Source organism: Narcine bancroftii, chromosome 12 (genome assembly GCF_036971445.1).
Source record: "Narcine bancroftii isolate sNarBan1 chromosome 12, sNarBan1.hap1, whole genome shotgun sequence".
Classification (NCBI taxonomy): domain Eukaryota; kingdom Metazoa; phylum Chordata; class Chondrichthyes; order Torpediniformes; family Narcinidae; genus Narcine; species Narcine bancroftii.
The window spans coordinates 13267644-13294933 of record NC_091480.1 but is presented as its reverse complement, the minus strand read 5'-3'; the positions used below and the strand labels follow the sequence as shown (position 1 = coordinate 13294933).

The window sequence follows — 27290 nt, the reverse complement described above, 5'->3', positions numbered from 1 at the left end:
CAGATTCAGTGGGTTCAGAGAGACAAGCTGGACACAAGGGTTTGCAATCACATGTGGCTTTTATTAACACACAATTTATAGAAGAGCATGGAAAAGTGTTAACAGGAATAAAACACACGTGCATAAATTATAAAAGAGTGTGGGTAAACATTAAATAGTACTCAATTATTAATTCACAGAGGTGGTGCTGACACTCACACACTATAAGCAGGGGTAATTCACACCCATCCTGGACCCATGATCTTCAGGAGGTGGCTCTAGTACAAACAGTGCCTGCAGGGATATACACACACTCTCAGACCCCGAGAGTCAGGAGGTGCAGATCTACTGTGAGTATCGATCTGTTTTGAACTATAGCGATGTTACGGCTCAGCTTTAGTGTAGTGCACACCTTACCTGGAGCAGCGTCCAGGGCTATCACCACGAGGCAGAGAGAGAGGCCAAACGGGGTGCTAATTTGTGTGACCAGCCAATAATGATGCCAAGTGATTGAATTAGCCAATGGCAAGCTGTGCACTAATTAGTGACCAGAACCCAACCTTGACTGGCAGGTGATGTAATTAGTGGACAGATCCCCACCTTATTTGACAGGTGATGTGACTTCCGAATAAGTTCCAGACAAGGTGGGGGAGGACACATGACCGGCTACAGTATACACATCCCAGTCAGGCAGGGAGGCCACATTTCCTCCGCACATAACAATGGCAGATAGGGATACTCCTGTGAATGTTAGAATCTGGGATGAGAGAAGGAACTAGCATCATATCTAATGGGAGTAAATGAAGAAAGTTCTAAACCAATATCAGAAATGTGCGTGAATATCCACCAAAACACTGAAGGAATTGACAACCTTGACTATGATATCTGCGAAAATGCAAACCTTTATTAGTTGCCTTTGAGCATCGGGACTTAATTGTCATGTCCAAAATTCATTGACTTCTGTGCCTTACAGTTTCCTTCCTTCCACTCACAATTGCTGTAAAGGTTATGGCTGTGAGCACACTTACTCTGGAGACCATTAAGTTACACCATTGACAGGATCTGGATCCATTTACTTTTGGGGCCCAGAGTTCTCTGTGAACAACAGACATAAATTAGGAAGCTCTTCGTTTACAGAATTCAAAATGTAGTGGTTAGGCATTTCATTTTTTATTCAATTTAAATGAATATTTAAAAAAATACAAATACATATTGACACAGTATGAGAATATGGGTCATTGGAGCTCAGGCCCAGATATTTGTGTTTCTTTATTGAGAAATTCAACAATAAAATCTTTCATTTCTTTGATACTTCATCAGAAGCAGAAATGAAATTTAAAATCAAAATGTTCCAATGTTTTACAGTCTGGTATCTAATGTATGGAACATTATTATGAATTGGAGCTCCAATTGAAACTATTCAGAAATGTTGTTCCTCTTTTGAGCTTATCTGACCGTAACAAAACAGTGTAGAAGCACATTGTTGGGTGGCACAGTTAGCACGGTACTGCTACAGTGACAGAGACCCGGTTTGGAATCTGGCACTGCGTGTAAGGAGTTTGTACGTTCTCCCAATGTCTGCGTGGGTTTTCTCTGGGTGCTCTGGTTCCCTCCGACACTTCAATACTTATTTGGGTGTACGGGACAGGCTCGAGGGCCAGAAGGGCCTGTTACCGTGCTGTATGTCTAAATGAAAATTTTGAAAAATCCATAAATACAGTTTTATTATTGCTTATGCTAAGACAGGTACAGATACCCAAGGACAGTGACGGGGGCCCAGGATATATGTTGCCTGGGAACGACAGCCAAGCTGAAATTCCACTACCCTGATCAAGGACAGTGAGAGGCTCCAGGATGTGTGTTGCCTGATTACAACAGCTGTCTGATAAATTTTCAACAGTCCCGTTTCTCTCTGGATTCATGTAACCTTAATGAATTAGGGGAACCAAAACTGTTAAAATACCTGAGAAAAGGGGTCACGTCTATGTGATTGGTCCACAATATGGTGCATCATGTAAATGGACATTGCATTAGCTTAATGCTGATGGGATAACACTTGCTGACTAGGAGTTGACTGTTTTGAGGTTAACTATCGGATAATGTTGGAGAATTTAAACCAACGTTGTTTGAGAGAGCTTCTCAGTCCTCCATGGAGGTAACAGACCTCCTGCAGGCCTGTGTATCTCAATGACAGAGAATTGCCTAAAGGGTTTGAGTCCTTTCTTTCTCAGGGAAAGTAAATTGCTGATTGGGACCTCACCCCAGAACCTGGATTGAGGATTGACGTCATTCCTCAATAACATCCTACCTATCTGACAACTTGTCATATGCATTTCGGCATAGGTTTTGAAGGTTGGTGAGGGACTGCCTATTCAGAAGGAGTCAACATTAGAGCATGGTCAAGATTTCCAAGGTTTGGTGTCCACGTATTATAAATATTGGCAGTGGTTCAATGTGTTCGTTCAATAATTACACTGTAATAATTTTTCTGACCTTCAACAATACTGATGTAAAGTCAAACTAAAATGACTTGACATTTATCTTCTTCTTTATGCCCTTGTGTTTGCACCAGGGGGAAGTGGTGTTTTCCTGATGGAAAGAGACACTTTCATGCAAGATTAATCAGGGATTCCTCACATGGGCAGGTCACTTGGAATGAAATGAGGAGGAGGAATCGATCTTTATCTGACACTAATTGTCAGACAATTGTAACTTCTTCATGCAGAGAGTTTGGAATGAGCTGCTAGCTGAGTGGTGAATCCAAATTCAATTTTGATATTTAAGAATAATTTGGATAGGTCCATGGATGGGAGGGGTATTGTTGTGAGCCAGGAAACAGGTTTGGTAGGTCTCAAAGGAAAGGACTCTGAGCACAAAGAAGGCAAGAGTAGGAAATGGTAACTGATGCAGCGCGCGCGCATGCACGCACACACATGCACAGCTTACAGCAGCCGTGGGAAAGAGATAGTGGACAATTAGAAACAAACATGGGGAAAATAGTTTGGGAACAAAATACACACACATGCATATAATGAACTGGTACATACCATGATCAAGGAAAGATCACTCTGATGCCCCACCACCCCTCGACTCAGCGCAGACATGGCTCTATGCTACAAGAAACACTAATTAAAAGTTCCCAACCCTTTTAACAGTGCACATCTTACCAACAGTTTCTCCAGCACCTTTCCATGTTTCTCGGCTTAGAGCTCACATGTCAAACTCTGGCCCGCAGGCCAAATTTGGCCCGCGATATAATTATATTTGGCCCGCAAGATCATTTCAAAAATGTATTAGAGGTGGCCTGCTGGCCGCTGCGCCAATATAGCGCATCCACAGCTAATACTATAAATCCCAGAATGCATTGGCGTCAGCCCGCTAATCGCCCCCACCTCCTCTGTTTACGTTGCAGGGTCTCACCTTGGACTCTGGTTTTGGGGCCTGGCCGGTGTCGGGAAGCCAAGGCCGCTTTCCAGTGCCCGGAACTGGAGGCCTCAGGCCTGACCTCGCCAGGACCGTTGCCCACTCCCCCTCCCTGCCGCAGGCCGACCCGCGACTCACGGTGACGGGGCCGCTGATCCGCCGAGATGCCGCCCTGCAGCGAGAGCCGATGCCCCCGCACTGTCGTTGTCCAACCCGATCGCCCGCAAACCCCGCCCTCCCGCACACAGGCCTGAGTAAGGATTATGAACTTTAATCTCAGGATAAAACGATCTTCCAATAGTTTCATGTCACAGTGATAAATATATTCCTGGTTAAAAATGGTCCTGCACCTGGATACAAGCTTATTAGGCATAAAACTTGAAAAGTGTGTAAATCAAAAGATATCTGTACCAATGGAAAAAGGGCATGGCAAATAACCCTGCTAGAGTTCATGCCCACAATCAGTCACCGATTTGATTGTTTCAGGAATCATGTTATTCTCCCACATTCTCAATAGCCCTCAGATTTTACTATTCGACAGCACACTAGCAACATTTGACAAATCCTCTATAGAGAAATATTATTGATTGAATATTTTATTTCTCATTTGTTAATGCTTCTGGAAAGAGTTTATCCAAAACTATTATTAAACATTTATTTTAATAAGAAAAAGTTTAACATTACATATGTTGAAAGAAGAGAAAACATGCAGATGTTGTTGAAAATTTTCAATAAATATTTAGTTCGGCCCTCGACTTAGTCCAAGTTTTTAATTTTGGCCCTCCGTGAATTTGAGTTTGACACCCCTGGCTTAGAGTGAAGCAGGGTGGTCCCAAGATGGTAAAGAGGGAGAACAAAGAACACATGGCACCTTTATGATGGTGGAGGGTCCAGCCCATGTTGTTAGCAGGATAAAATGGCTTAGTGCCAGGAGGGTTAATCCAATTACGACAGTCACTGACCCAAGTCCAAGTACAGGTAGGCTGGAGAGCACACTCCATGTAATTTACATGGATCCAATGGCAAGGTGAGTGCTAATGGGTAAGGCGGAACCAAACCTGATGTGTCCTCTGTCTAGGTAGGTGACAGTGCTGTCACGTGACAGCCACAACCCTTCCCAATACAGGTATGGAAGGATATCGTCTGGGTGCAGGTCAATGGGATTAGGCAGAATAATTGCTTGGCATAGACTAAAATTCTGTCCCTCGCTGTTTCCTTCCTTCCACAATTGTTAAGGTTGTGCCTGTGAGCATCACTGTGTACACTTACTGGAGACCATAAGGTGTATTATAGACAGGATTAGGATCCATTTACTTTTGGGGTCCAGAATTCTCTGTGAACAACTGACAGAAATTGGGAAGCACTTTGTATATAGAATTTAAAATATTGTGGTTAAGGATTTCATTTTTTATTCCATTTAAATGAATATTCCAAAGGTTACAAATATATTTGCCCACAATATGAGAACATGGGTCATTGAAACTCAGGTCCAGATGTTTGTGTTAGAAATTCAACAAATAAAAATCTTTCATTTCCTCAATACTTTGTCAGAAGCTGAAATGAAAATTCGAATCACAGTGTTCCGTGAAAGAGTTAACTTTCCTTCATGGTTTTGTAGATTGGTATCTAATGTATGGAAAATTATTATGATAAAGAGCTCTAAGTGAAACTAGTTAGAGATTTAATTGTTCTTTTGAGCTCATCCAACCATGACAATACATCTTTTCTATCTGAGAACCTGAGGACAGATTTGACACTGATACAGCTATAAACTGTTCCCTCTGGTAATGAAAGTGAAACTATGAGTCATCTTACCTGGCGCTTGATCAGCAGGGACAACCTGTTGGGGCTGTTCAATGTTCGAATACAATGGAGGAACGTAATAGTTTTGCATTGAAGAAATGGATGGGTTGAACTGATCTGGAGATGAAAACCAAGGAAATAAGCAAAATTGCACTCTGTACATAAAAGCTAAACTTTGGTTGAACCCCATCATCATAGGGACTTGCTTCAGTATTCTGTTGGCTTAACGGTGTGAATATCCCCAGTCAGTGTTCGAACTTGGGATTCTCCGTCTTTTTCAATGGCAGCAATTTTAGGAAAAGAAGGTTATTTTGAAAATGTTGAATTGTTTATTGTCACTCGTACTGAGAAACAGTGACAGGTTTTGTGTTTTGCCCAGCAGCGATAGGAGAGATAGTCATATACAGGGGTGCAGAGCTGCCAGAGCGCTGCTCCAGCACTTCAAGGCACCTCATCGTGCCACTCCGGCCACCTCACGGGGCGGCTCCGGCACCTCCTTGTCTCTGTTTCTGGTGAGCCCTGGCACCTAAGAATTTAGCACTGCACCCCTGGTCATATACTGGCAGATGGGCTGTCGTGCTTGTTTCTATGGTTCTAAACTTCAGAAAATATAGAAATAAACGTGACAGTGAAACCAGCAAAACCTACTGTAAACAGTAGGCCAGGTTTAGACGGTGGGAAAGTTGGGAATGTAACTCTTGGTGCTGGAATTGGTCTATCGCCCTTCACACCAATGGCTGATCTCAACATAACCACATAACCTCATGTTCCAGTCTATTCTCCTTTCTGAGTTACTGAAAGAGTCCTGCTGATGCCAGCAAAAGCAAGGTTACTCACTGTGGCAGGCTGCACCAAAGGAAAACACAGACACAATTCTGTTTGGGGCAACACAGCTTTATTCCACTCACATAAAGATCTAATTGGCTACTAGCTGTGCTCACAGTGATCCCAAGGAGGGAGAGGGAGAGAGAGAGAGAGAGAGAGAGAGAGAGAGAGAGAGAGAGAGAGCACACGGTTGGAACTTTGGCTTTAGACCATGGGCCCCTATGGGCCCATCTGGTGGTCGGTTGTCATTAGGCCGGGTGCCGTGTCTCTAGGCCATCTGATGGCCGAGTGATGTACCGCAGTGTAACATCACACTCACCGGAAAGATTTTAACTCTCTCATGTCACATACCACCCCAAAACGAACCAGAGACAAATGGCTTTGATCGATCAGTGTAGGATACAGAGCTCAACATGAGTTTTTACTTTTCTTTTAAAGTTACGACTTGCTTTGATTTCAGTTGAATATAAGGTTGGTCAAAGAGAAAAAAGATCTTGTTGCTGCCCATTACTGGAATGACAAGAATAAAAGCATATTCATGCAGATACTGATAATATATATACAGGTCTGCAGTATTTCATAAGGTTATGCGATCTGCTTGGAGGTGAGAGAGATCTGGTGTGCAGGGTACAATACAGCCGCTGTGAGTAATGCCACATTGTCAGTGATTATTAACCCAGTGATATATTGAGCGTTAAAAGTCCTGAATTGTACAGTGCCTTCAACAGAGTGAAACCTGGAAGAAGTTCTTACTTGACGACATGAATGATGAAGTCCCAGGAACAGGGTACTCAGGGTTGTTCGGTGGAGATGACCCATTACTAAATCTCTGAGGAGCTGAGGGAAAGAAAAACAAGTAAATAAAGGTACATGGAGCATTTAGAAAGGTATGATGTTGAGGGTTTCGGGTAGCGGAAGCTTCGGACCTGGGAGAGGGTGGTGATGGCAGTGTCAGAAAATGGGGGTTGGCGGCGGCAGCAGCACCATCGGGCCGGGTGGTTGGGGGGGGGCACAATAACTCATTTTTGAGGGCATGTCCCACAAAGGCCCTCCCCCCCATGACACCAAACCTGTTTGGTTCTCTGTTGTCCCAGTGTCATCAAGAAGAGCGGCCTCCCAGGCAGGAGTGGGGTCTTCAGGCTCCCGGGCAGGAATGGGGACATCAGGCTCCTAGGCAGGTTCGACGATGGCGGGGGGTGAGGTGTCAGGGATCAGTGATGACTGATACAAGTAATCTGCTGATACTGCTGGGCGGCCTAAAACCATTTCTCAGTTAACTGAAAAAATGCAGTTAACCAATACATGTCCAGTCCAGAGCATTTCAGATAATACTGCAGATTGCCCACAAGGCAAGCTGTTTTAGTCAATCCAAACATGTCTGGGCATGCACTCAGGTGCTATGGAAATGTTGTCTTAGGCCTGGGCATGCTTAGTCAGGATAGAAGCAGACAGGCTATAAAAGCAGCCCACATGTGCAGTTGCTGTTCACGACATTGATGTAGATTGAACGTATGTTGATGCACATGTTCTTCAGACAATAGCAGAGCGAGTCTACTCAACAATAGGATTTATTGTCTTCAGGAGGATTCAATAGAGTAGAAATGTTGATCTTGGTGCAGTAAGTGATGAACATGATGCTCTGGCTTTCTGCTGTCCACCTGATATCTCATTGCCATGTCATGATCACATTGATGCTTGTGAGACCTTGTAGGTGCAAAAGCATTGCCATCATGGTTATACTTTGAGCAGTACTGCATTCTCTGTAATGTACTTCAGATCTCTTGGAGTTATGAAGGACACTGTAGAAGTCCTAAAATCCAGACTGCTCGAGGGGGGGGGGAGACGGACGACTTTTGGATTTTCCTGATTCTAGGGCAGTACTTTTAAAATTCAAATTTAAGGAGGAATAAAGAAAAGTTGAACAGGTAAATTTTGAGAGTTTATTCAATACCCAATACAGCGTGTTTCATTTATCAAAACAAGCAGCATTAAAGAAAAATAAAGTCAACACTTAACAAAAATATAAACATAAAATTATTTTCGCTACAAAAGATTGTGTAATGCTTGAAATTATGTTTGCGAGTCTGGATTCTCAGGTGGTCCGGATTTCTGGGATCCAGATTTTTGGACTTTTACTGTATTTTTTTTGCTCTATCTCGTCCTCTTGTTTTGCTCTTTATGAGTTTTAGACTCATAAGATTTTCTTACCTGGTGTTCTGGCTGCAGAGGTTGCTGGAGGGGACTCTATGATTCCAGTGGTTGCTGGTGGTGTGAAACCATTACTCAGGGGAGGTGTGCCTGGGCAGAAGACATAGAATTTTGTTTGAAATAACTGATTATAACCATTATACATTGTGTTCCAGTTCAAAATGAAATTGGCTTTTAATACTGATAGTGTTGGTAGGCCAAAATGGTAACCAGAAGCAGAGAACCGTAGAACCATAGAACATTACAGCTCAGAAACAGGTCCTCTGGCCCTTCATGTCTATTATTATGCCTGGTCCCACTGACCTGCATCCAGTCCATAACCCTCCATAACCCTCCCACTCAAATTTTTCTTAAATGATAAAATTGAGCCCGCATTCACCACTTCAGCTGGCAGCTCATTCCATGTTCCTACCACTCTCTGTGTGAAGAAGTTCCCCCTAAGGTTTTCCCTTTTCACCCTTAACCTATGCCCTCTGGGTTGTTTCTCACAGAAGGAACACATTTAAAAGAGCAAGAGTGAGGATGAATGAATAATAATCTGGAATGCCTTGCAACCTCAGTCAGTCTTAACACTTAGAAGGGAAATGGGTGCATAGAACCACAGAGTCATGCAGCAAGAAGCTGTTGGTCCATGGTGGCCATCAAGCAACCATTTTATTCTCCCCACATTCCCTGTTACTAACCCCATATTCTATCACTTGGGGCAAATTACAGAGGCAATTTAATCTACAAAGCTCGGGTGTCTTTGGTATGTGGGAGGAAAAGGAGCAAGAGGAAAGCCTGCATGCTCACAGAGAGAACATGCAAACTCCTCACAGACTGCAGGATGGAATCCAGGTCACTGGAACTGTGAGCTGCACCAACGTGCTCACATTCAGATAAAATTATGTCATCTCTTTAAGCACAAAATTGCTATCTCATCCTGTAAGAAAGGTAAAATAAAAATTGGAATTTCGCACTTCCCTGCATCCAACAGTGAGTTACAAATAACTGTGATGAATTTATTCAAATTATTGAAGCATACAAGTAGCTATATGTCGGAAGAATGCTGGTTTAACCTGGTGGTGCTGCTGGTTTGAAGGGAAATGTTGCCCAGAGACTGTTTTAAATTTAAATATATAAAAAAATACATTAAAGGTATGGATTTGAGGGGGGGGGGGGGTGGTCAATAGGCCTGTTTCTGTGGTCCGTAACTTTGACAAAACTGGTAACAAAACTGGAAACCGCCCAAGTGAAACTGTTGTAGTCAACTTTAGTTGTTAATGCACCATCGGTAGTGGCAAAGGGTATAATTGTTGCAACAGTGGTACAGATAGCATTGAATGATTAACACGTTGAACTATTCACGGTTGGGTATAATGATATCCTGCCTCAAGACAGTCTCAACAGAAGTCCAAGAAATCGAGAGCTAATAACCATGGATTTCACTGCCGCTGCCATTCTTTCCATTTATGGATTCACTTGACATCTTAATACTTTAATCCCATCTATTATCTCAAAATGACTTCATTTACTATCCTTATCACGGGCCCGTCAGAGAAGCGTTTTGTATTTTGTCAGAGTTACATTTGACCTCCAGACTCGTGCGATGAAAGCAGGGTCCAAATTCATTGCACCGTCCTCTGCCCCCTAAGTTTACATAATAATGTGGGATCAAAAAAAATCCAGGTGACTATGTAGATTTGCACATTTTCTTCCCTAGAGACCCCACTAGTGAATGAAATGCTTTTGAAATGCTGGTGTGGAGAAGACAACTTGGGCACAGCAAACTGCCATCGACGTTACGAGTAGATCAAACGTTTACTTATTTGTGTCTTGATGGTTCACCTGCTACCCTGCAATTCAGATGAGAGGGGACACTGGCCCACAAATTAATGTCCCACCCAAAGAATGCATTATAACATTGTTATGGCATATTAACACAGATTAAATGGTTTGTAACATTGTTGCCTTTTATCCAATGCCTTTTAGTTTGAAACTGACAGATCCTGAGTGGGTTATTTGGCAAGTTCTTCATGTGAATGAAAGCCCAGCCTGTACCATCGCTAATACAGATTCCTTACCTGGTGTTCCAACTCTTGTAAAATTAGGAGGGGGTTGCATGGAGCCATAGTACGTTGGAGGTGGATATCCATAATAAGTATAGGCAGAAGGAACTGGTACATAGTAACTGCCTGCAGAAAACAAACCATTCCATTAATACATGGCATGAAGCAAATGGCAGACCTGAATTCTGCCAGGTGAGCCTTGGGTCTCGCACTCTCAGCCATATCAACTTCAGATTTCAGATTTATTATCAGAGTAAATACGTAAAATCATATACAAACCTGAGATTCTTTTTCCTGTAGGTGAGGTAGAATTGCCACTTATTGGTAATACAGAAAAAAACTGTACACAATGTACACATGTAAACAAATGTAAACAAACTGAATATGAATAAAAAAATCAATTAAGAGCACAAGTCTTTAAATGAGTCCCTGATGGAGTTTGTTGTTGAGGAGTCTGATGGTGGAGGGGAGCAGCTGTTCCTGAACCTGGTGGTGTGAGTCTTGTGGCACCTACACCTCCTTCCTGATGGTAGCAGTGAGAACAGAGTATGTGCTGGGTGGTGTGGTGTGGATCCTTGACAGCAGTGCTCCCCATATATGCTCTTGATGGTGGGGAGGGGTTGCCTGTGATGTCCTGGGCTGTGTTCATTACCAATAAGCTCAGGCTTATTGGTGTTCCCATACCTGATCCCATGTAACCGCCCTTAAACTTACAGCTTAATCTTCTTTATTAGACTGCCAGAGGACTCTTTAGAGTTTCACACCATTCTTTCCATTCTTTCCACCTCCTCTTTAACTACTGACAGTGGGAGCGACCACTTCCCTTGGCTCCTAACGTTAATCCCCTGCCCTCTGCCTCACAAACCCCCTCCTAATTTTACAAGAGTTGGAACACCAGGTAAGGAATCTGTACAGGCTGGGCTTTCATTCACATGGCATTTAAATGATCAGGTTCATTTATTGCACCTATTGCATCCAATAGGTATTTACTCTTGATAATATCATGCATTAATTTGTTCTGGTCACTTGGCTGATGTTTTCCCAGCTTCCATCTACTGGGAACTTTAGGCTTTCTTTGACTCGTAGTCTATTTTTCCTCTAGGGATATATGGGTCGAGGTCAGTAACATTGACATCTTTCTGAAATAAAAAGAGAAAATGCTGGAAATATTCTACAGGTCAGACAGTGTCCGTGGAAAGAGAAACAGAGTTTATGTCCCAGGTCAAAGACCCTTGCTTTTGAAATGAGCATCTGTGGTTTATTAGATTTTGAGAGGCTTGTACACTGTTAATATTTCAGTTTTTGACAGTGAGTAATTTTCAAACAAAACTCTATCTACAGAATCTTCATACCAGAAATGTTGGATATGTATCTATATCTTTGCTACATAAAGTACACTGGTTGACCTGCCGAGCTTGTCCAGCTTTGTGTTTTCACTTCTATCTGCAGAACTCTTGGTTTATGTTATTCTTTGTGAGGTGTCTTTATGAAAAATAAAACAAAATATGAGAAGATCATGTGTGGTCTTGAAAATGATTTAGAATCAACACTTTGGGAAGGACAAGCAACATTCCACATCCCCAACCAAGGCCGGTGCTACCATTAGGCCAACTAGGCAGCTGCCTAGGACACAGACCACAGAGGGGCGCTGTTGAAAAGATATTCCAGCAGCTCCAGCATCTCTGAATGGCGTGGTTCTGACCAACATGCTATAGTCATGCGCGTTAGTCTGGTAAGGCAAACCCACCATCCCACCCCCGCTCAGTCTGGTCAACACCTCCCCTGTGTTCAACCCGTCTAGGGTGCAAAACAGTGTGGCACCGGCCCTGACTCCAACCAATATTGTTCTAGATCCTGATGATAGAAATACATGATAAAAATAGTGCTACCTGTTGGAGGTGGTGGTCCAGGAACATATGCAAAGTTTCTGTTCTCTTCTGCAAACCTAAACAGGTTTCTGTTTCTTAATGGCATCACAGTAATTGTTTCATAGACATAGACAACAGGACTATAAGGTGATTGGCCTCTTGATGCTGCGAGGACAAAGTAAAATTGAAATCAATAGCATGTTTCTTTATTAACACCAAATTAAAATGCCATGCTTCAACATTTTATAATAAACTTTCACAATGTCCCATTAGGTTTTTATACAATTATCCAGTTTGTGGAACATTTGAATTAAAATGTTTTAATTCTAATTTTGAGCAACTGGATATTCTTGCCTATACAGCAGATCTGTCATAAGCCCCTTTCACACTTATGTCCCAGTAAATCGGCCATTCAGTGTCCTGGGATAGGAATGGGGGTTTGGCCTTTCACACGAGACCACTCCTAACTGGGACACTGAACGCTTTCACACTTGCAGGGGTTTTTCCCTGGTGTTTGGTCTGTTCTATTTTTAATAGGAAGTGCCTGCAATGTAGTTGCCCATTTCACACTTGCCTGATCTCAACGCCGGCATCTGAAGATGCAGGGGATTGTACTAGGGGTCGAGGCCGGCAATCCCCGGAGTTCAATGACATCATCTGATGCCGGCGTTGAGCAGATTTTGCTTTCACACTTGCCACTTAAAGACCGATAGGTGTTCTATTCCTGGGATCACTGGCAAATGTGAAAGGGGCTATAAATATTAGTGGTTGCAGTGGTTAAGTTACTGGGTCCTGGATCATTGACTTGGGGATGTGAGATTGAATTTAGGCGTGGGGTGTTCATTCAGATTTGAAATAAAAATGGAATTTAATTTTGAGTTTCAATATTGGTCGGAAACATTACTGTTTAGTCTTTAAGAAAAGAATATAATTACAATTTTTTTTTGCAGGACACACTCTCTGAGAGATTAGACCTATCTTGGTAATTTTAGTTTTTGTAGGGTAATATTTCCCTGAAATGCTATGGGGAATTCTCAGTGCACACTGAAGGATGTTGTGTGGAAGTAGAAAAACAGTTGCTCAGAGCAGGAATACTTAGTACATCTTGGGCGATAACATCAAGGGGAGATTTCATGTGCATCTGTTGCTTTTGAGGTGAATCTAATTTTTCAGTAACAACCCATCCTACATCATGGCCTTGGTCAGGATCATTCCCTTTGTTTACCGTGGTTGGTGACTTGGATTATTGCCTTTCCAAACTCGATTGCCCCTCCGGAGTGGAATGTCAGTTTGGTCGTTACTGCTCCTTCCCAGCCACCTGGTCAGAAAACAAAACTGAAACTGCATGATACTTGTAAAAAATTTACCAGAACAGATGGAGCATTCTTTTCCAACAGTGGTCGAACTTCCCAGAATAAAAGAAATTTTAAAGTTTTATTTTCATGATAAAATCCTTTCAGTTTTTTTTATGTTGTCATACTACACATAGAGGCGATTTGATGCTCCAAGCCCATGCCAGCTTTCAGAGCAATGCCACAATCCTATTATCCCACATTTCTTTGCAAACTCTTCTCTCTTCTGTTGCTTTCGGTGCCCCCTTGATTATGCTGTCATTTGGGCCAAATGCATTACCAATCAGCAAAGTGCTTGGGATGTGGGTGGAAAAATAACACAGTGCATCAGGACTGTGTTCTCAGCCCACTCCTGTTCATGCTACTGACCCACGATCGCTTCGCCAGACCAAGCTCCAACACTGTCATCACGTTTGCGGGTGACACAACAGCGATTGGCCTCATCATCGTCAACGATGAGTCGCAATAAAGAAAAGAGGTGGTATGGTGTGAGAGTAGCAATCCGAGACTTCATGTAGACAAGATGAAGGAGAGGATTGTGGACTTCAGGGGGACCAGGAATGACCACCTTCTGCTAACATCAACAACTCTATAGTTGAGAGAGTGGAGAGCACCAAGTTCCTTGGAGTTCATTTAACTCGTGACCTATTGTGGACATTCAATATCTCCTTTCTTGTCAGGAAGGTGCAACTTAACCACGACAACCACTAATATTTATAGCCCCTTTCACACTTGCCAGTGATCCCAGGAATTGAACGCCAACCGGTCTTTAAGTGGCAAGTGTGAAAGCAAAATCTGCTCAACGCTGGCGTCAGATGATGTCATCTCATGCTAGGGATTGCCGGCCTTGACCCCTAGTACAATCCCTGGCATCTGCGAAGACTTAGCAAGTATCAGAGATGGCACCACCAGTCTGAGGAACAGCTCATTCCCATGGGCAGTGAGAATGCTGAATGACCAAAGGAACTGCTCATACTAACCATCCAAGATTCTCATGTTCATGAAACAATATTTATTCATTTATTTGTATGTATGTATGAATACTTGTGCTGCATATGTTTTGTTTGTCTGTATGAGTGTCATGTCTGGTTGTGTGTCTGCATGTTTTGCACCAAGGATCGGAATGCGTTGTTTTGTCGGGTTGCACTTATACAATCAGATGACAATACACTTGTCTTGACTTAAAATAACCCAGAGAAACACAGGGAAGATCATGCAAACTCTACACAGCCAGCAATGGAGATCAAAGGTCAGAGTCAAACCTAGGTCACTTGGTGGTGCAGGGTAGCAGCTATACCTACAATGTCCCAGTGCTGCTTCTATGTTGACCAGGCATTGCTTCAGAAAGCGATAGGCCCCCTTGATTGCCAAGGATGAACAGGCATTTTAATGTCTTACATTTTGAGCCGCACAATTGCTTTGCGTTACCTTCTGGCTGAGCTTTAATTTTTCCCTTGATGTAATTGGCAGACAAGAAGCCCTGTTCAATGGAAAGTCCTTCCATGAGATGAACTGGCATTGACAAAGATTTCAGTGATTTAGTCTGATCTTTGGCCAAGAATATCACCTGTTGAATAAATATTTAAATTGATTTCACTGGAACGGGCCCTTCCAGCCTACGAGGCTCTGCCCCCCCACTAGCCTACAAACGGCATACGTTTTTGGAGGGTGCGAGGAAAGCGGAGAACCCAGGGAAAACCCACGGAGTCATGGGGAGAATGTACGAGCTCCTGAAAGACAGTGCCAGATTCGAACGGGGGTTGCTCGCGCTGTAATAGAGCTGCACTAACCACTATGCAAACTGCTGCACTAAATATAGCATAATATAAATCAATTTCTTTGATTGGCTTAGGTCAAAGGAATCAGACTAAGAAAACCTACCCTCCAATGAGTGAGAAATACTTCTCCTTTCCACTTGCCTTTCATAGCACTGGGGATTATCTTCATATCATGGAATGTCAGCTGGACATCTTTATAATTCAATAGTATGCTGCAAATATAAAAGCATTTGGTGACTTTACAATTCTATCAAATGGGCCCAATACTATCATTTAATTTAATTTAGACAGAGCAGTAACAGGCCCGTGTCACCCAATTAGACTCAATTGACCTACAACCCCCAGTACGTATTGAAAGGTGGGAGGAAACCGGAGTACCCGGGGAAAACCCTCGCAGAAATGGGGAGAATGTATCAAACCCCTTACATGCTGCGCTAACCAAGTCACCCTGTTTCGTGTTCAAAGCTTAAAAGTACGAATTAACAAAACTACATATTATTCATGGTTCTAAAGAGGCTTCATTTTTGTGTATTATTATTTTGGTTAACATTTTCTAATATTCTAACTTAACATTTTAAAATTTTAATCCTTCTTGGAGCATTTCAGAGCAAACCTGCCATTGTCCCATTCTCCCTCTGGTCAAATTGGCTGCTCTGTCGCTGGTGTAACAGTACCTTGGAAGAGTTGAACAGGCAAAGTTGAAGTATTGAGGTGCACTTTGGGATGTCCTGAGATTATGAAAGATTTGATTTAAATGCAAGTCTGCCCAGCTAGTTTGGTGATTACACTCAGGGGATTTATGACATGAAACAATTTTTACGTTTTTCTATTTAGAAAGGTGAGGTCATTGAAACATATGAAATTCTTAAGGGTCCCCACAGGCTCAATAGGGAACACTATTTCAGAATATATAATTAATTTCTTCAGGAGAGGGTGGTAAATTTTTAATTTATACACTGATTTTAAATTTACATTTAGACATACAGCACAGTAACAGGCCCTTTCGACCCACAAGCCCATGCCGCCCAATCACACCCAGTTGGCCCACATCCCTGGTACATTTTGAACGGTGGGAGGAAACTGGAGCCCCCAGGAAAAACTTATGCAGACACAGAGAGAATGTATTTGGAGACAGCACGGGATTTGAACCACAGTCCTGATCACTGGCGCTCCAACAGCATTGCGCTAACCGCGTGCCATTGGAATTTTCTAACCCAGAGAGTTGTAGAAGCTCAATTCCCTTCCTCATTTAAAGTAGAGATTGCTTAATTGCTGGACATTAAGGGAATCAAACAACAGAGGGAAATGGGACTTGGGTTAAAGATCATCATTAATATGGGAGAGCAGGCTCAAAGGGCCAGATTACATATTTGAATTTTTATTTTTTTTAATTAATTTTTTTATTTTTCACACCATAAATCACAATAGCCATGATATACACTTTTTCTTTTTCACACATTTACAGTGACTTTTTCTCCCCCCCCCCCTCCCTCCTCCCAAGCCACCCCCCCACCCCCCCTCTCATCCATTTTAGGTATACAATCTAGGTTGCATTAATTCAGTCAGACAATGTTGTCATTCAACAAAAATACACCAGAAATTCTACTGAGTCCATTCTTTTCTTTTCTTCTCCTTCCATCAACTTAGGTAATGTTTGTTCCCGGTAGGTTTTCGCTATTGTATTTAATGTAAGGCTCCCATACTTGTTCGAATATTTCAATATTATTTCTTAAACTATATGTTATTTTTTCTAATGGAATACATTTATTCATTTCTATATACCATTGTTGTATTTTCAAATTATCTTCCAATTTCCAGGTTGACATAATACATTTTTTTGCTACGGCTAGGGCTATCTTAACAAATCTTTTTTGTGCATCTTCCAAGTCAATTCCAAATTCTTTATTTTTTATGTTACTTAGGAGAAAGATCTCTGGATTCTTTGGTATATTGTTTTCTGTTATTTTATTTAATATCTGATTGAGATCATCCCAAAATTTTTCTACTCTCTCACATGTCCAGATTGCATGAATTGTTGTTCCCCTTTCTTTTTTACATCGAAAACATCTATCAGATACTGTTGGGTCCCATTTATTTAACTTTTGCGGTGTAATGTATAGTCTGTGTAACCAATTATATTGTATCATACGCAGTCTCGTATTTATTGTATTTCTCATCGTTCCAGAACATAATTTCTCCTATGTTTCCTTTTTTATCTTTATATTTAAATCTTGTTCCCATTTTTGTTTAGTTTTACCATTTGTTTCCTCATTCTCCTTTTCTTGCAGTTTAATATACATATTTGTTATAAATCTTTTGATTAACATTGTATCTGTAATCGCATATTCAAGGTTACTTCCCTCTGGTAAACTCAGATTGCTTCCTAATTTATCTTTCAAGTAGGATCTCAGTTGGTAATATGCCAGCGCTGTATCTCCAGTTATATTGTACTTATCTCTCATTTGTTCAAAGGATAAGAATCTACTTCCTGAAAAACAATTTTCTATTCTTTTAATCCCTTTTTTTTCCCATTTTCTAAAGGAAAGGTTGTCTATTGTAAAAGGGAGTAGCTTATTTTGCGTCAATATTAGTTTTGGTATTTGATAATTTGTTTTATTTCTTTCTACATGAATCTTCTTCCATATATTGAGGAGATGGTGTAATACTGGAGAAGTTCTATGTTGTACCAATTTTTCATCCCATTTATATAATATGTGTTCAGGTATCTTTTCCCCTATTTTATCTAATTCTAGTCTCGTCCAGTCTGGTTTTTCCCTTGTTTGATAAAAATCTGATAGGTACCTTAATTGTGCGGCTCTATAATAATTTTTGAAGTTTGGCAATTGTAAGCCTCCTTGTTTATACCATTCTGTTAATTTATCTAGTGCTATCCTCGGTTTCCCCCATCTCCATAAAAATCTCCTTATTATTTTCTTTAACTCTTTGAAGAATTTTTCTGTCAGTTGTATTGGCAATGCCTGAAATAAGTATAGTATCTTTGGAAAAATGTTCATTTTAATACAGTTTATCCTTCCTATCAGTGTTAGTGGTAGCTCTTTCCAATGCTCTAAATCGTCCTGTAATTTTTTTCATTAGTGGATTGTAATTGAGTTTATATAATTGGCCTAGATTTTTGTTTATTTGCACACCTAGGTATCTTATTGCCTGCATTTGCCATCTGAATGGGGATTCCTCCTTAAATTTTGAGAAATCCGCGTTATTCATAGGCATTGCTTCACTTTTATTTACGTTTATCTTGTATCCCGACACTTCTCCATATTCCTTCAATTTCTTATATAGTTCTTTTATTGATAGTTCTGGTTCTGTTAAGTACACTATCACATCATCCGCAAATAGAGTGATTTTATATTCCCTGTCTTTTATTTTTATTCCTTTTATATTATTATCTATTCTTATCGATTCTGCTAGTGGTTCTGTAGCTAGCGCAAACAATAATGGTGATAGTGGGCATCCCTGCCGCGTTGACCTGCTTAAGTTAAATTGCATTGATACATGTCCATTTACTGTCACTTTCGCTAACGGTCCCTTATATAATGCTTTAATCCAATTAATATACTTCTCCGGTAAACTGAATTTTTGCAATACTTTGAACAAGTAATTCCATTCTACTCTGTCGAAGGCCTTCTCTGCGTCTAAAGCAACTGCTACTGCCGGTGCTTTATTTCCTTCTACTGCATGAATTAAGTTAATAAATTTACAAATATTGTCTGTTGTGCGTCTTTTTTTGATAAATCCAGTTTGGTCTAAATTTACCATTTTCGGTACCTGTTCTACTAATCTGTTTGCTAATAGTTTAGCTATTATCTTATAATCTGTGTTTAGCAGAGATATTGGTCTATATGACGCTGGTGAGAGTGGATCTTTCCCTTGTTTAAGTATCACTGTAATTATTGCTGTTTTACATGAATCTGGTAAGTTTTGTGTCTCATCAATCTGGTTGATTACATCCAGGAGGGGCGGTATTGTTAGATCTTTAAATGTTTTGTAGAATTCTATTGGGAGTCCATCCTCTCCTGGTGTCTTATTATTTGGTAAATTTTTTATTATCTCTTGTATTTCTACTGTTCGAAATGGTTCTGTTAATTTATTTTGTTCCTCTATTTGTAGTTTTGGTAGTTCAATTTTAGTCAAAAATTCATCTATTTTCCCTTCTTTCCCTTCGTTTTCAGTTCGGTATAATTGTTCATAGAATTCTCTGAAGTTTTCCTTAATTTCTTTTGGATTATATGTAATTTGTTTGTCTTTTTTCCTTGTTGCCAATACCATTTTCTTTGTTTGCTCTGTCTTAAGCTGCCATGCTAAGATTTTGTGTGTTTTTTCACCTAGTTCATAATATTTCTGTTTTGTCTTCATTATATTCTTCTCCACCTTATATGTTTGTAATGTTTCATATTTTATTTTTTTATCCGCCAATTCTCTTCTTTTGGTTGTATCTTCTTTTATTGCTAATTTTTTTTCTATGTTTATTATTTCCCTTTCCAACTGCTCTGTTTCCTGATTATAGTCCTTCTTCATCTTGGTTGCATAACTTATTATTTGTCCTCTAATGAATGCTTTCATTGCGTCCCATAGTATAAACATATCTTCCACTGATTCCGTATTTACTTCAAAGTACATTTTTAATTGTTTTTCAATAAATTCTCTAAAATCCTGTCTTTTAAGTAGCATGGGGTTTAATCTCCATCTATATATTCTTGGAGGGATGTCCTCGAGCTTTACTGTCAGTATTAAGGGTGAATGGTCCGATAGCATTCTCGCTTTATATTCTGTTTTTCTTACTCTATCCTGCATACTAGCTGATAACAAAAATAGGTCTATTCTTGAGTATGTTTTATGTCTAGTCGAGTAGTATGAGTATTCCTTTTCTTTTGGGTTTTGTTTCCTCCATATGTCCACAAGTTTCATTTCTTGCATTGATTTAATTATAAATTTGGTTACTTTGTTCTTCCTGTTAATTTTTTTCCCCGTTTTATCCATATTTGGATCCAAATTCAGATTGAAATCCCCTCCTATTAGTATGTTCCCTTGCGTATTAGCTACCTTCAAAAAGATATCTTGCATAAACTTTTGATCTTCTTCGTTAGGTGAATATATATTAAGTAGATTCCAAAGCTCCGAATATATCTGACATTTTATCATAACATATCTCCCTGCTGGATCTATTATTTCCTCTTCTATTTTAAATGGCACATTTTTGCTAATTAATATAGCCACTCCTCTTGCTTTTGAATTATACGATGCTGCTGTTACAAGTCCTACCCAATCTCTCTTTAATTTCTTGTGCTCCAATTCAGTTAAGTGTGTTTCTTGGACAAATGCTATATCTATTTTTTCCTTTTTCAGTAAATTTAGTAGTTTCTTCCTTTTAATTTGGTTATGTATTCCATTAATATTTAAAGTCATATAGTTCAGCGTAGCCATTTTATATTTTGTTTATCTTCTCTTTCCGTTTTTCCATCATTACCTTTCCTCCTTTTCCATTTCTGTTTTCTTACTTTCAACTCTTTACCAGACAACATTCCTACAACATCCAACATTTTCCTTATTCTCCTATTTCTATCTTCTTTATCCCCAATCTCCCCTTCCCCTCCTGAGTTGTCCTTTATCCCTTGTCGGACAACCACATCTCCCCTCTCCATTTGGATTTGCGAATCCACTCGCAAGCGTCAACTGATTTTGCAGTGATCGCTCTTTTCCCCCACCCAGCCCCCCCCAGAAAAGATTTCACTTTTTATATGTCACAAAGGTCACTCTTTTAATTCCCTCCTTATTCTCTCTATTCCATTGCCTTCTCTTATTAATTCTTGTCTATACTCTCTATGTTTTCCTCTAATTACAGATACTTTCACATATGCCCATTGTCTCTATTCACTCTTATACCTCTTTACCCGCATACATATCAATCGTGGTAATTTTTACCCTCATTACCCGTCTTCATCCCTCAGTCTATTTTTGTCTTTACCCACATACATATCAATCGTGATCATTTTTACTCTCATTACCCGTCTTCATCCCTCAGTCTATTTTTGTAATTGTTCTGCAAATTTTCGTGCTTCTTCTGGATCCGAGAACAGTCTGTTTTGTTGTCCTGGAATAAATATTTTCAATACCGCAGGATGCTTCAGTGTAAATTTATATCCTTTCTTCCATAAAATCGCTTTTGCTGTATTGAACTCTTTTCTCTTCTTTAGGAGTTCGAAGCTTATATCTGGATAAATGAAGATTTTTTGCCCTTTATACTCCAGTGGTTTGTTGCCCTCTCTTACTTTTTCCATTGTCTTCTCCAGTACCTTTTCTCTTGTAGTATATCTTAGGAATTTTACTACAATAGATCTTGGTTTTTGTTGTGGTTGTGGTTTAGGGGCCAATGCTCTATGTGCCCTTTCTATTTCCATTTCTTGCTGTAGTTCTGGACATCCTAGGACCTTAGGGATCCATTCTTTTATAAACTCCCTCATATTCTTGCCTTCTTCATCTTCCTTAAGGCCCACTATCTTTATGTTATTTCTTCTGTTATAATTTTCCATTATATCTATTTTTTGGGCTAGTAATTCTTGTGTCTCTTTAGTTTTTTTATTAGATTCCTCCAATTTCTTTTTTAAGTCTTCTACCTCCATTTCTGCTGCTATTGCCCGTTCTTCCATCTTGTCCATTTTTTTCCCCATTTCTGTTAAGGTCATATCCATTTTATTTATTTTCTTTTCTGTGTTGTTTATTCTTCTTCTTAAATCATTGAATTCCTGTGTTTGCCATTCTTTAAATGACTCCATGTATCCTCTAACAAGAGCAAGTATATCCTTTACCTTGCCTTTCCCTTTATCTATTTCACTGTATTCTTCCTCTTCTTCTTCCTCTGGGTTGGCCATCTGTTGTTTCTTTGATGCCCTTTCCTCCTCTTCTTTCTTGTTTCCATTGTCTTCTGTGGTCTCTTCTTGCTGCAGGTGTTCTGCAGCTGTCGTTGCCGGCTGTGGAGATCGACTCCCCAGCTGGTCCCCCCTCCCGTCGGTGTGTTTTTTTTCATGCGCGGTTGCGCACTTTTACTCGGCTCTGTGAGCCATTGATGTAGTTCTTTTTCCACCGACCTGAGGTAATGGGCTCCTCTCTCCACAGCGGGCCTCTTCGGACAGGTAAGGCCTTCACCTTTTTCCTCCGTTGTCTTCTCTTCCTCTCTTCTTTCCGTTGATTTTGATTTTTCTCCTTTTGTCTCCATCTTCTTTCCACCTTTATACTCACTTTTCTTTAACTTGTATTTCTGTGCCTTTGTATTTTCTCTTGTTTTTCCCGACTTTTCTGGAGAGGGCTGGAGTTCACCGTCCGGCCACTACTCCATCACGTGACTCCTCTGAATTTTTATTTTTTATGATCTTCGGGAGCTCAGAGGAGGGACGTTTCAAACTTGGAATATCCACTTTTATTCAATTATGTTATAGGAACTGATGTGGATTTTCTGCGTAGTTTGGGATAGGATTATATCATTACCTTATTCATGTCAATGTATCATAAGTTTCTCAACAATGATTTGCTATTTTGGAATCCAAATGATCATTGGTGTCCAAATATTCTATCAGCTTCATTTTTCTTTGGTTAATTCTGAGACTTGATGGACTCTTCAAATCAACTTTTCTCTATTGATTTGAATTTTTAAAATAAAGCATTTAAACAAATCAAACTTCTTTGGTAGAATGGAGACAAGACCGCAGATGCTGGAATCGAGAGCAAAATAAACTGTTGGAGGAACTCAGCAAATTAGGCAGGATTCCTCGAGAAAAATGGACATTTCAGTCCTCAATTTCCAACATTTTTGTTTCATTTTTCCCGGGCAATAAGCGGAACATAGAATCTTAATTGAAGGCCCATTGTGGTGGTGGTAATTGTGAGATCTAAATCGGACTGTTGTGACCATAGTGACATAATTGGGGGGTGTTTGTTACAAGATGTTAGTGGCTCCTCTGTCACTAACTCCGTGGAGCTGGAAACAATTATGGCACAAGTATTGATGTCTTGTTGACCCTGCACAATCTTGATTATTCAAATTTGGGCTCTCATGGAGCGTACAGCTCAGCCCCTTGTTGATAAAGCCAGTAAACTACTGGGGGACCTGTTATAAAAGGAATGTTGCAGATAATTAAGCATTAAGTTAATTTTCAGTGATTGCAAGATGCACTGGCCTTTCTTAGTAACAGAATGCCCTTGTAGAGCACGTTGAAAGAACCAAAGACTGGTTGATCCAAACCAAGGCTTTTATTAACTAAAAGACTGGAGCATATCACAAGTAAGTCGACCAGTCCAGAATGACCTGGTCTGGCTAGGAGCAATCCTTTAAGACCTGCCAGTAGGCGTGGCTACGCTCTCAGCCAATCACACCAATCACAGTCATCCTACACTACAATCTGTACATAGACACATTGGTGGTAGAATCTGTACTATCACAGCCCTTTAAGAGAAAATGGCTTTGATTGACAATAATTCTTTCCAATTAAGACTTTCAGAATCAGAATCAAAATTTATTGTCATGAATATGTCACAAAATTTGTTGTTTTGTAGCAGCACTTCTATGCAAACATTGCTGGTGCCCGTGATGTCACTGGCCAAGTAAGTTCATAACTCTCTGGAGTTTTTTCCTGTCCTGTGCATTGGCACCTCCACACCAGTTAGTGATGCAATCGGCCAGAACGCTCTGCACAGTGCACCTGTAGAAATTTGGTGACGTACTGAATCTCCTCAAACTCTTCACCAAGTCTTGCCTTCTTTGTTATTGAATAGGGCAAGTGATTTAGGATTGTAGACAAATTCCAGCACTTGTGATTGAAATATTTATTTATTCTAAAGAATTAGTTCTTTGTTGTTCTTTTGCAATCTTTCTTTTGCAATCTTACTTTTGCACTTTTTTTCACTCTGAATGGCACATTCAATTTGTTTACATTTCTTTATTTGTTTACATGTGTACATTGGGTACATTTTTTTCTTGCACTACCAGGGGTGCCAGGGGTGTTAATGGAAGCAGGCACTATCGTAGCATCCCCAGAGACCACAGCACATTTAAAGTGGTCCACGGACTGAAATAAAATAATCTTTATGTTTTTTTTAATGATCTCGGTAGGAGAGAATTAAGGAATAAACCATCTAAACTTGATTGCCTCACAGGGAAGGGGGCCATAAACTTTGAGCAGAGTCCTAAAGGGGCCAGTCTAGATACACATGTGAATATGCAGGGGAATAGAAGGAATGTGTGTAGGCCACGTCTCCAGAATGGAGGACCATCGCCTTCCCAAGATCGTGTTATATGGCGAGCTTTCCACTGGCCACCCTGACGGAGGTGCACCAAAGAAGAGGTACAAGGACTGCCTAAAGAAATCTCTTGGTGCCTGCCACATTGACCACCGCCAGTGGGCTGATATCGCCTCAAACCGTGCATCTTGGCACCTCACAGTTTGGCGGGCAGCAACCTCCTTTGAAGAAGACCGCAGAGCCCACCTCACTGACAAAAGACAAAGGAGGAAAAACCCAACACCCAACCCCAACCAACCAATTTTCCCCTGCAGCCGCTGCAACCGTGTCTGCCTGTCCCGCATCGGACTTGTCAGCCACAAATGAGCCTGCAGCTGACGTGGACATTACCCCTCCATAAATCTTCGTCCGCGAAGCCAAGCCAAAGAAAAAAGAAAGAGAAAGAATGTGTGCAAGCAGTGGAAATTTAGTTTGATGCAGATATCGTAGGACTTCCTGTCCTGTACTGCTCTTTGTTCTATGGGCTTGGTTGTGATGAACAGTGGAATAATGAAGAACATAATTAGTATATTTTTTCTCAGTGTAAATTAATATCACCCATCCATTCAGATTAACTGAAGTAAAAAGTTGTAGAACTTTAGACTTTTGCTGTGTTAGCTCGCAGTAAGCATCTATAGTATTGGAGACCATCCAACCTTCCTGGTTTTCCTTTGTACTTCATGGGTTGAATGATAAGTAATTCTAAGATGGTTTTGCATATGCGGTAATTAGAACTATTAATGCACCTCTCGCTGTTTGTACGTTATTGAACTATTTGTTGCTGTTCAGTTCCTGAACACTACATTTAAGAATTCCACTGGTTCAATGGGATATAACTGGAAAATCATCTCACATACTCCCTACGTTATCAAAGTTCTATTTGTTCAGGTTTATTTCTGGACTTGACGGCGTTCGTAACTTGGAAAATAGCTGAAGGGAGTGACAAGAGATACAGGAGTGTCAGAGCCAAAACCACCATGCTGAGAAACAATTTCTTCCCACGGGCAGTGAGACTGCTGAACGACTGACAAACTGCTCATACAAACCCTCCCGTGACTGAACTATTTTTTAAACAATAATATTTACTTATTTTAATATTTGTATACTGTACTGTGCCTCTGTATTGTTTCTCTGGATGTACGCGTGTTTGTAGTGTGTGGCACCGAGGTGTTTCGTCGGGTTTCCTTGTTCAGTCAGATGATAAATAAACTTGAAATGCCAAGGCCAGAGATAAAAACCAAGAGAAATAAAAACAAGAATGATTGAGTGACGAGGGATGTCGTATAATTTCTACAATGTACTTATTTATTAAAGAATACTATAAAACAGGTAAAGGTTCCATTATTGGAATGTAATACTACATTTAGAATGTAACATACATTAAATTCTATATCTTTTGTCTACCATAAGAATCACCATGTTGTCCAGTACCCCTCACAGAAACCTACAGCACCTTGTGTTCCTAGGCAGTCTCCCCTCCAAGTACTGACCAGGCCTGAGCCTGCTTAGCTTCTGAGATCAGACAGACTCAGGCATATTCAAGCTATTAGGCATCTATCCATCTTCCATAGCAGCCATACACTTATTTTTACATCACTACTACAATATCACAAATAGTACTAAATGTTAAAAAAAAGTAATTAATTATGGGGGAGTGATATTAGTAATAATGCAGGATTATGCACAGATCAAAGCAGAGATTTTATTGATGGCAGAAATCTCGTGGAGCTTGCTGATCTTGAAGATATGTCTTAAAATAATTTAAGAGAATATGTGAAATCCCTTTTTTTGTTGAATATTTTGAGGGCCTGTCCTTAAGCAGGTATCACGTATCCCAAATTGGAGAGGAGCGGAGGATTTGTTGCTACTGACATTTCATTATTTCTGAATTGTACTGCGATAAAGTTATTTCTTTGCCTTACGTGCTATCAAAGCAAGTCAACTCGTACTTAAGGTATAATCAGTAGCTCAGTAATAATGCATGTCAGGTGAGGATCTGTCAGGTGTTGTAAGCAGATTATTTTCCCCTTATACTATTGATGATGTGGGAATGCTGTTGTGTTTCCTATTTTACAACAATGTTTTCATTTGAGTATTTAGGGAAATGTTTAAAGAATTAAGTATCTTATTTGATTCATCGTTAAATCGATTGGAATATTCTGAAAGGTTTAATGACTGCAATTTTTTTTCCAAAAGGTTCTAAATACCTTACAGCATTTTGTGTTACTTCTGATTCCAGAAGGCAAATAATAATTCTTTGCACGTTTCTTGAGAAATTCAGCCTAAATTTTACCCTTGGACTTAATCAAGATTTTGTCATTTTATGAAAGATTGCTCTTTTACGTTAAAATACCATTAAAAGCTACTGAACCACCTCAAGGAGCACTGTTTCATTTCCTGCTCATTTGTGGATATTAGGTTCTTTTTTTGTCAACTCTGTGAAACTGTTTAAACGTTACCTTTCGTGGCTGTTCAGGACTGGCCTTCCATTCTCTACTTGAACTGCGTTCAGTGCCATTCTGCCTCTCCGTTGCTCTTGAAACTCCTCACATGTTTGTGGTCTACTTTTTTTTTCTTTCTTCCTTTCCCCTTCTCCTCAATCTACCTTTCTCCCTCTTCCCTTCTTTTTTTTTCACTTCTCTTTTTTCGCCTCTTGCATCTCTCTTTTTCTCCCTACCACTCCCCCCTCTTGCTCTCTCCCCCTCTGGCCCTTTTTCT

At 40.3% G+C, this 27290-nt stretch overlaps 1 protein-coding gene across 5 annotated transcripts; it reads right to left on the bottom strand.

Annotated features, from left to right (window-relative positions):
- Nucleotides 1-863: 863 nt before the first annotated feature.
- Nucleotides 864-27283, bottom strand: LOC138747096 (WW domain-binding protein 2-like). 5 transcript variants are annotated; one of them, XR_011347303.1, is made up of 11 exons: nucleotides 27032-27283; nucleotides 15388-15496; nucleotides 14935-15073; nucleotides 13380-13472; nucleotides 12176-12319; nucleotides 10302-10412; nucleotides 8239-8328; nucleotides 6784-6867; nucleotides 5218-5322; nucleotides 3027-3092; nucleotides 864-1074 (listed from the first exon to the last, which is right to left on the bottom strand). XR_011347303.1 is itself a non-coding variant. In XM_069906044.1 (10 exons), the coding sequence occupies exons 1-10, from the start codon at nucleotides 27088-27090 to the stop codon at nucleotides 1052-1054; spliced, it is 957 nt and encodes a 318-aa protein (XP_069762145.1). In that variant the 5' UTR covers nucleotides 27091-27283; the 3' UTR covers nucleotides 864-1051. The 5 variants fall into 5 exon arrangements, 4 of the variants coding, with proteins under 4 accessions (XP_069762145.1, XP_069762146.1, XP_069762148.1 ...); XM_069906044.1 differs by lacking the exon at nucleotides 3027-3092; XM_069906045.1 differs by lacking the exons at nucleotides 3027-3092; nucleotides 6784-6867.
- Between the last annotated feature and the right edge of the window lie 7 nt (nucleotides 27284-27290).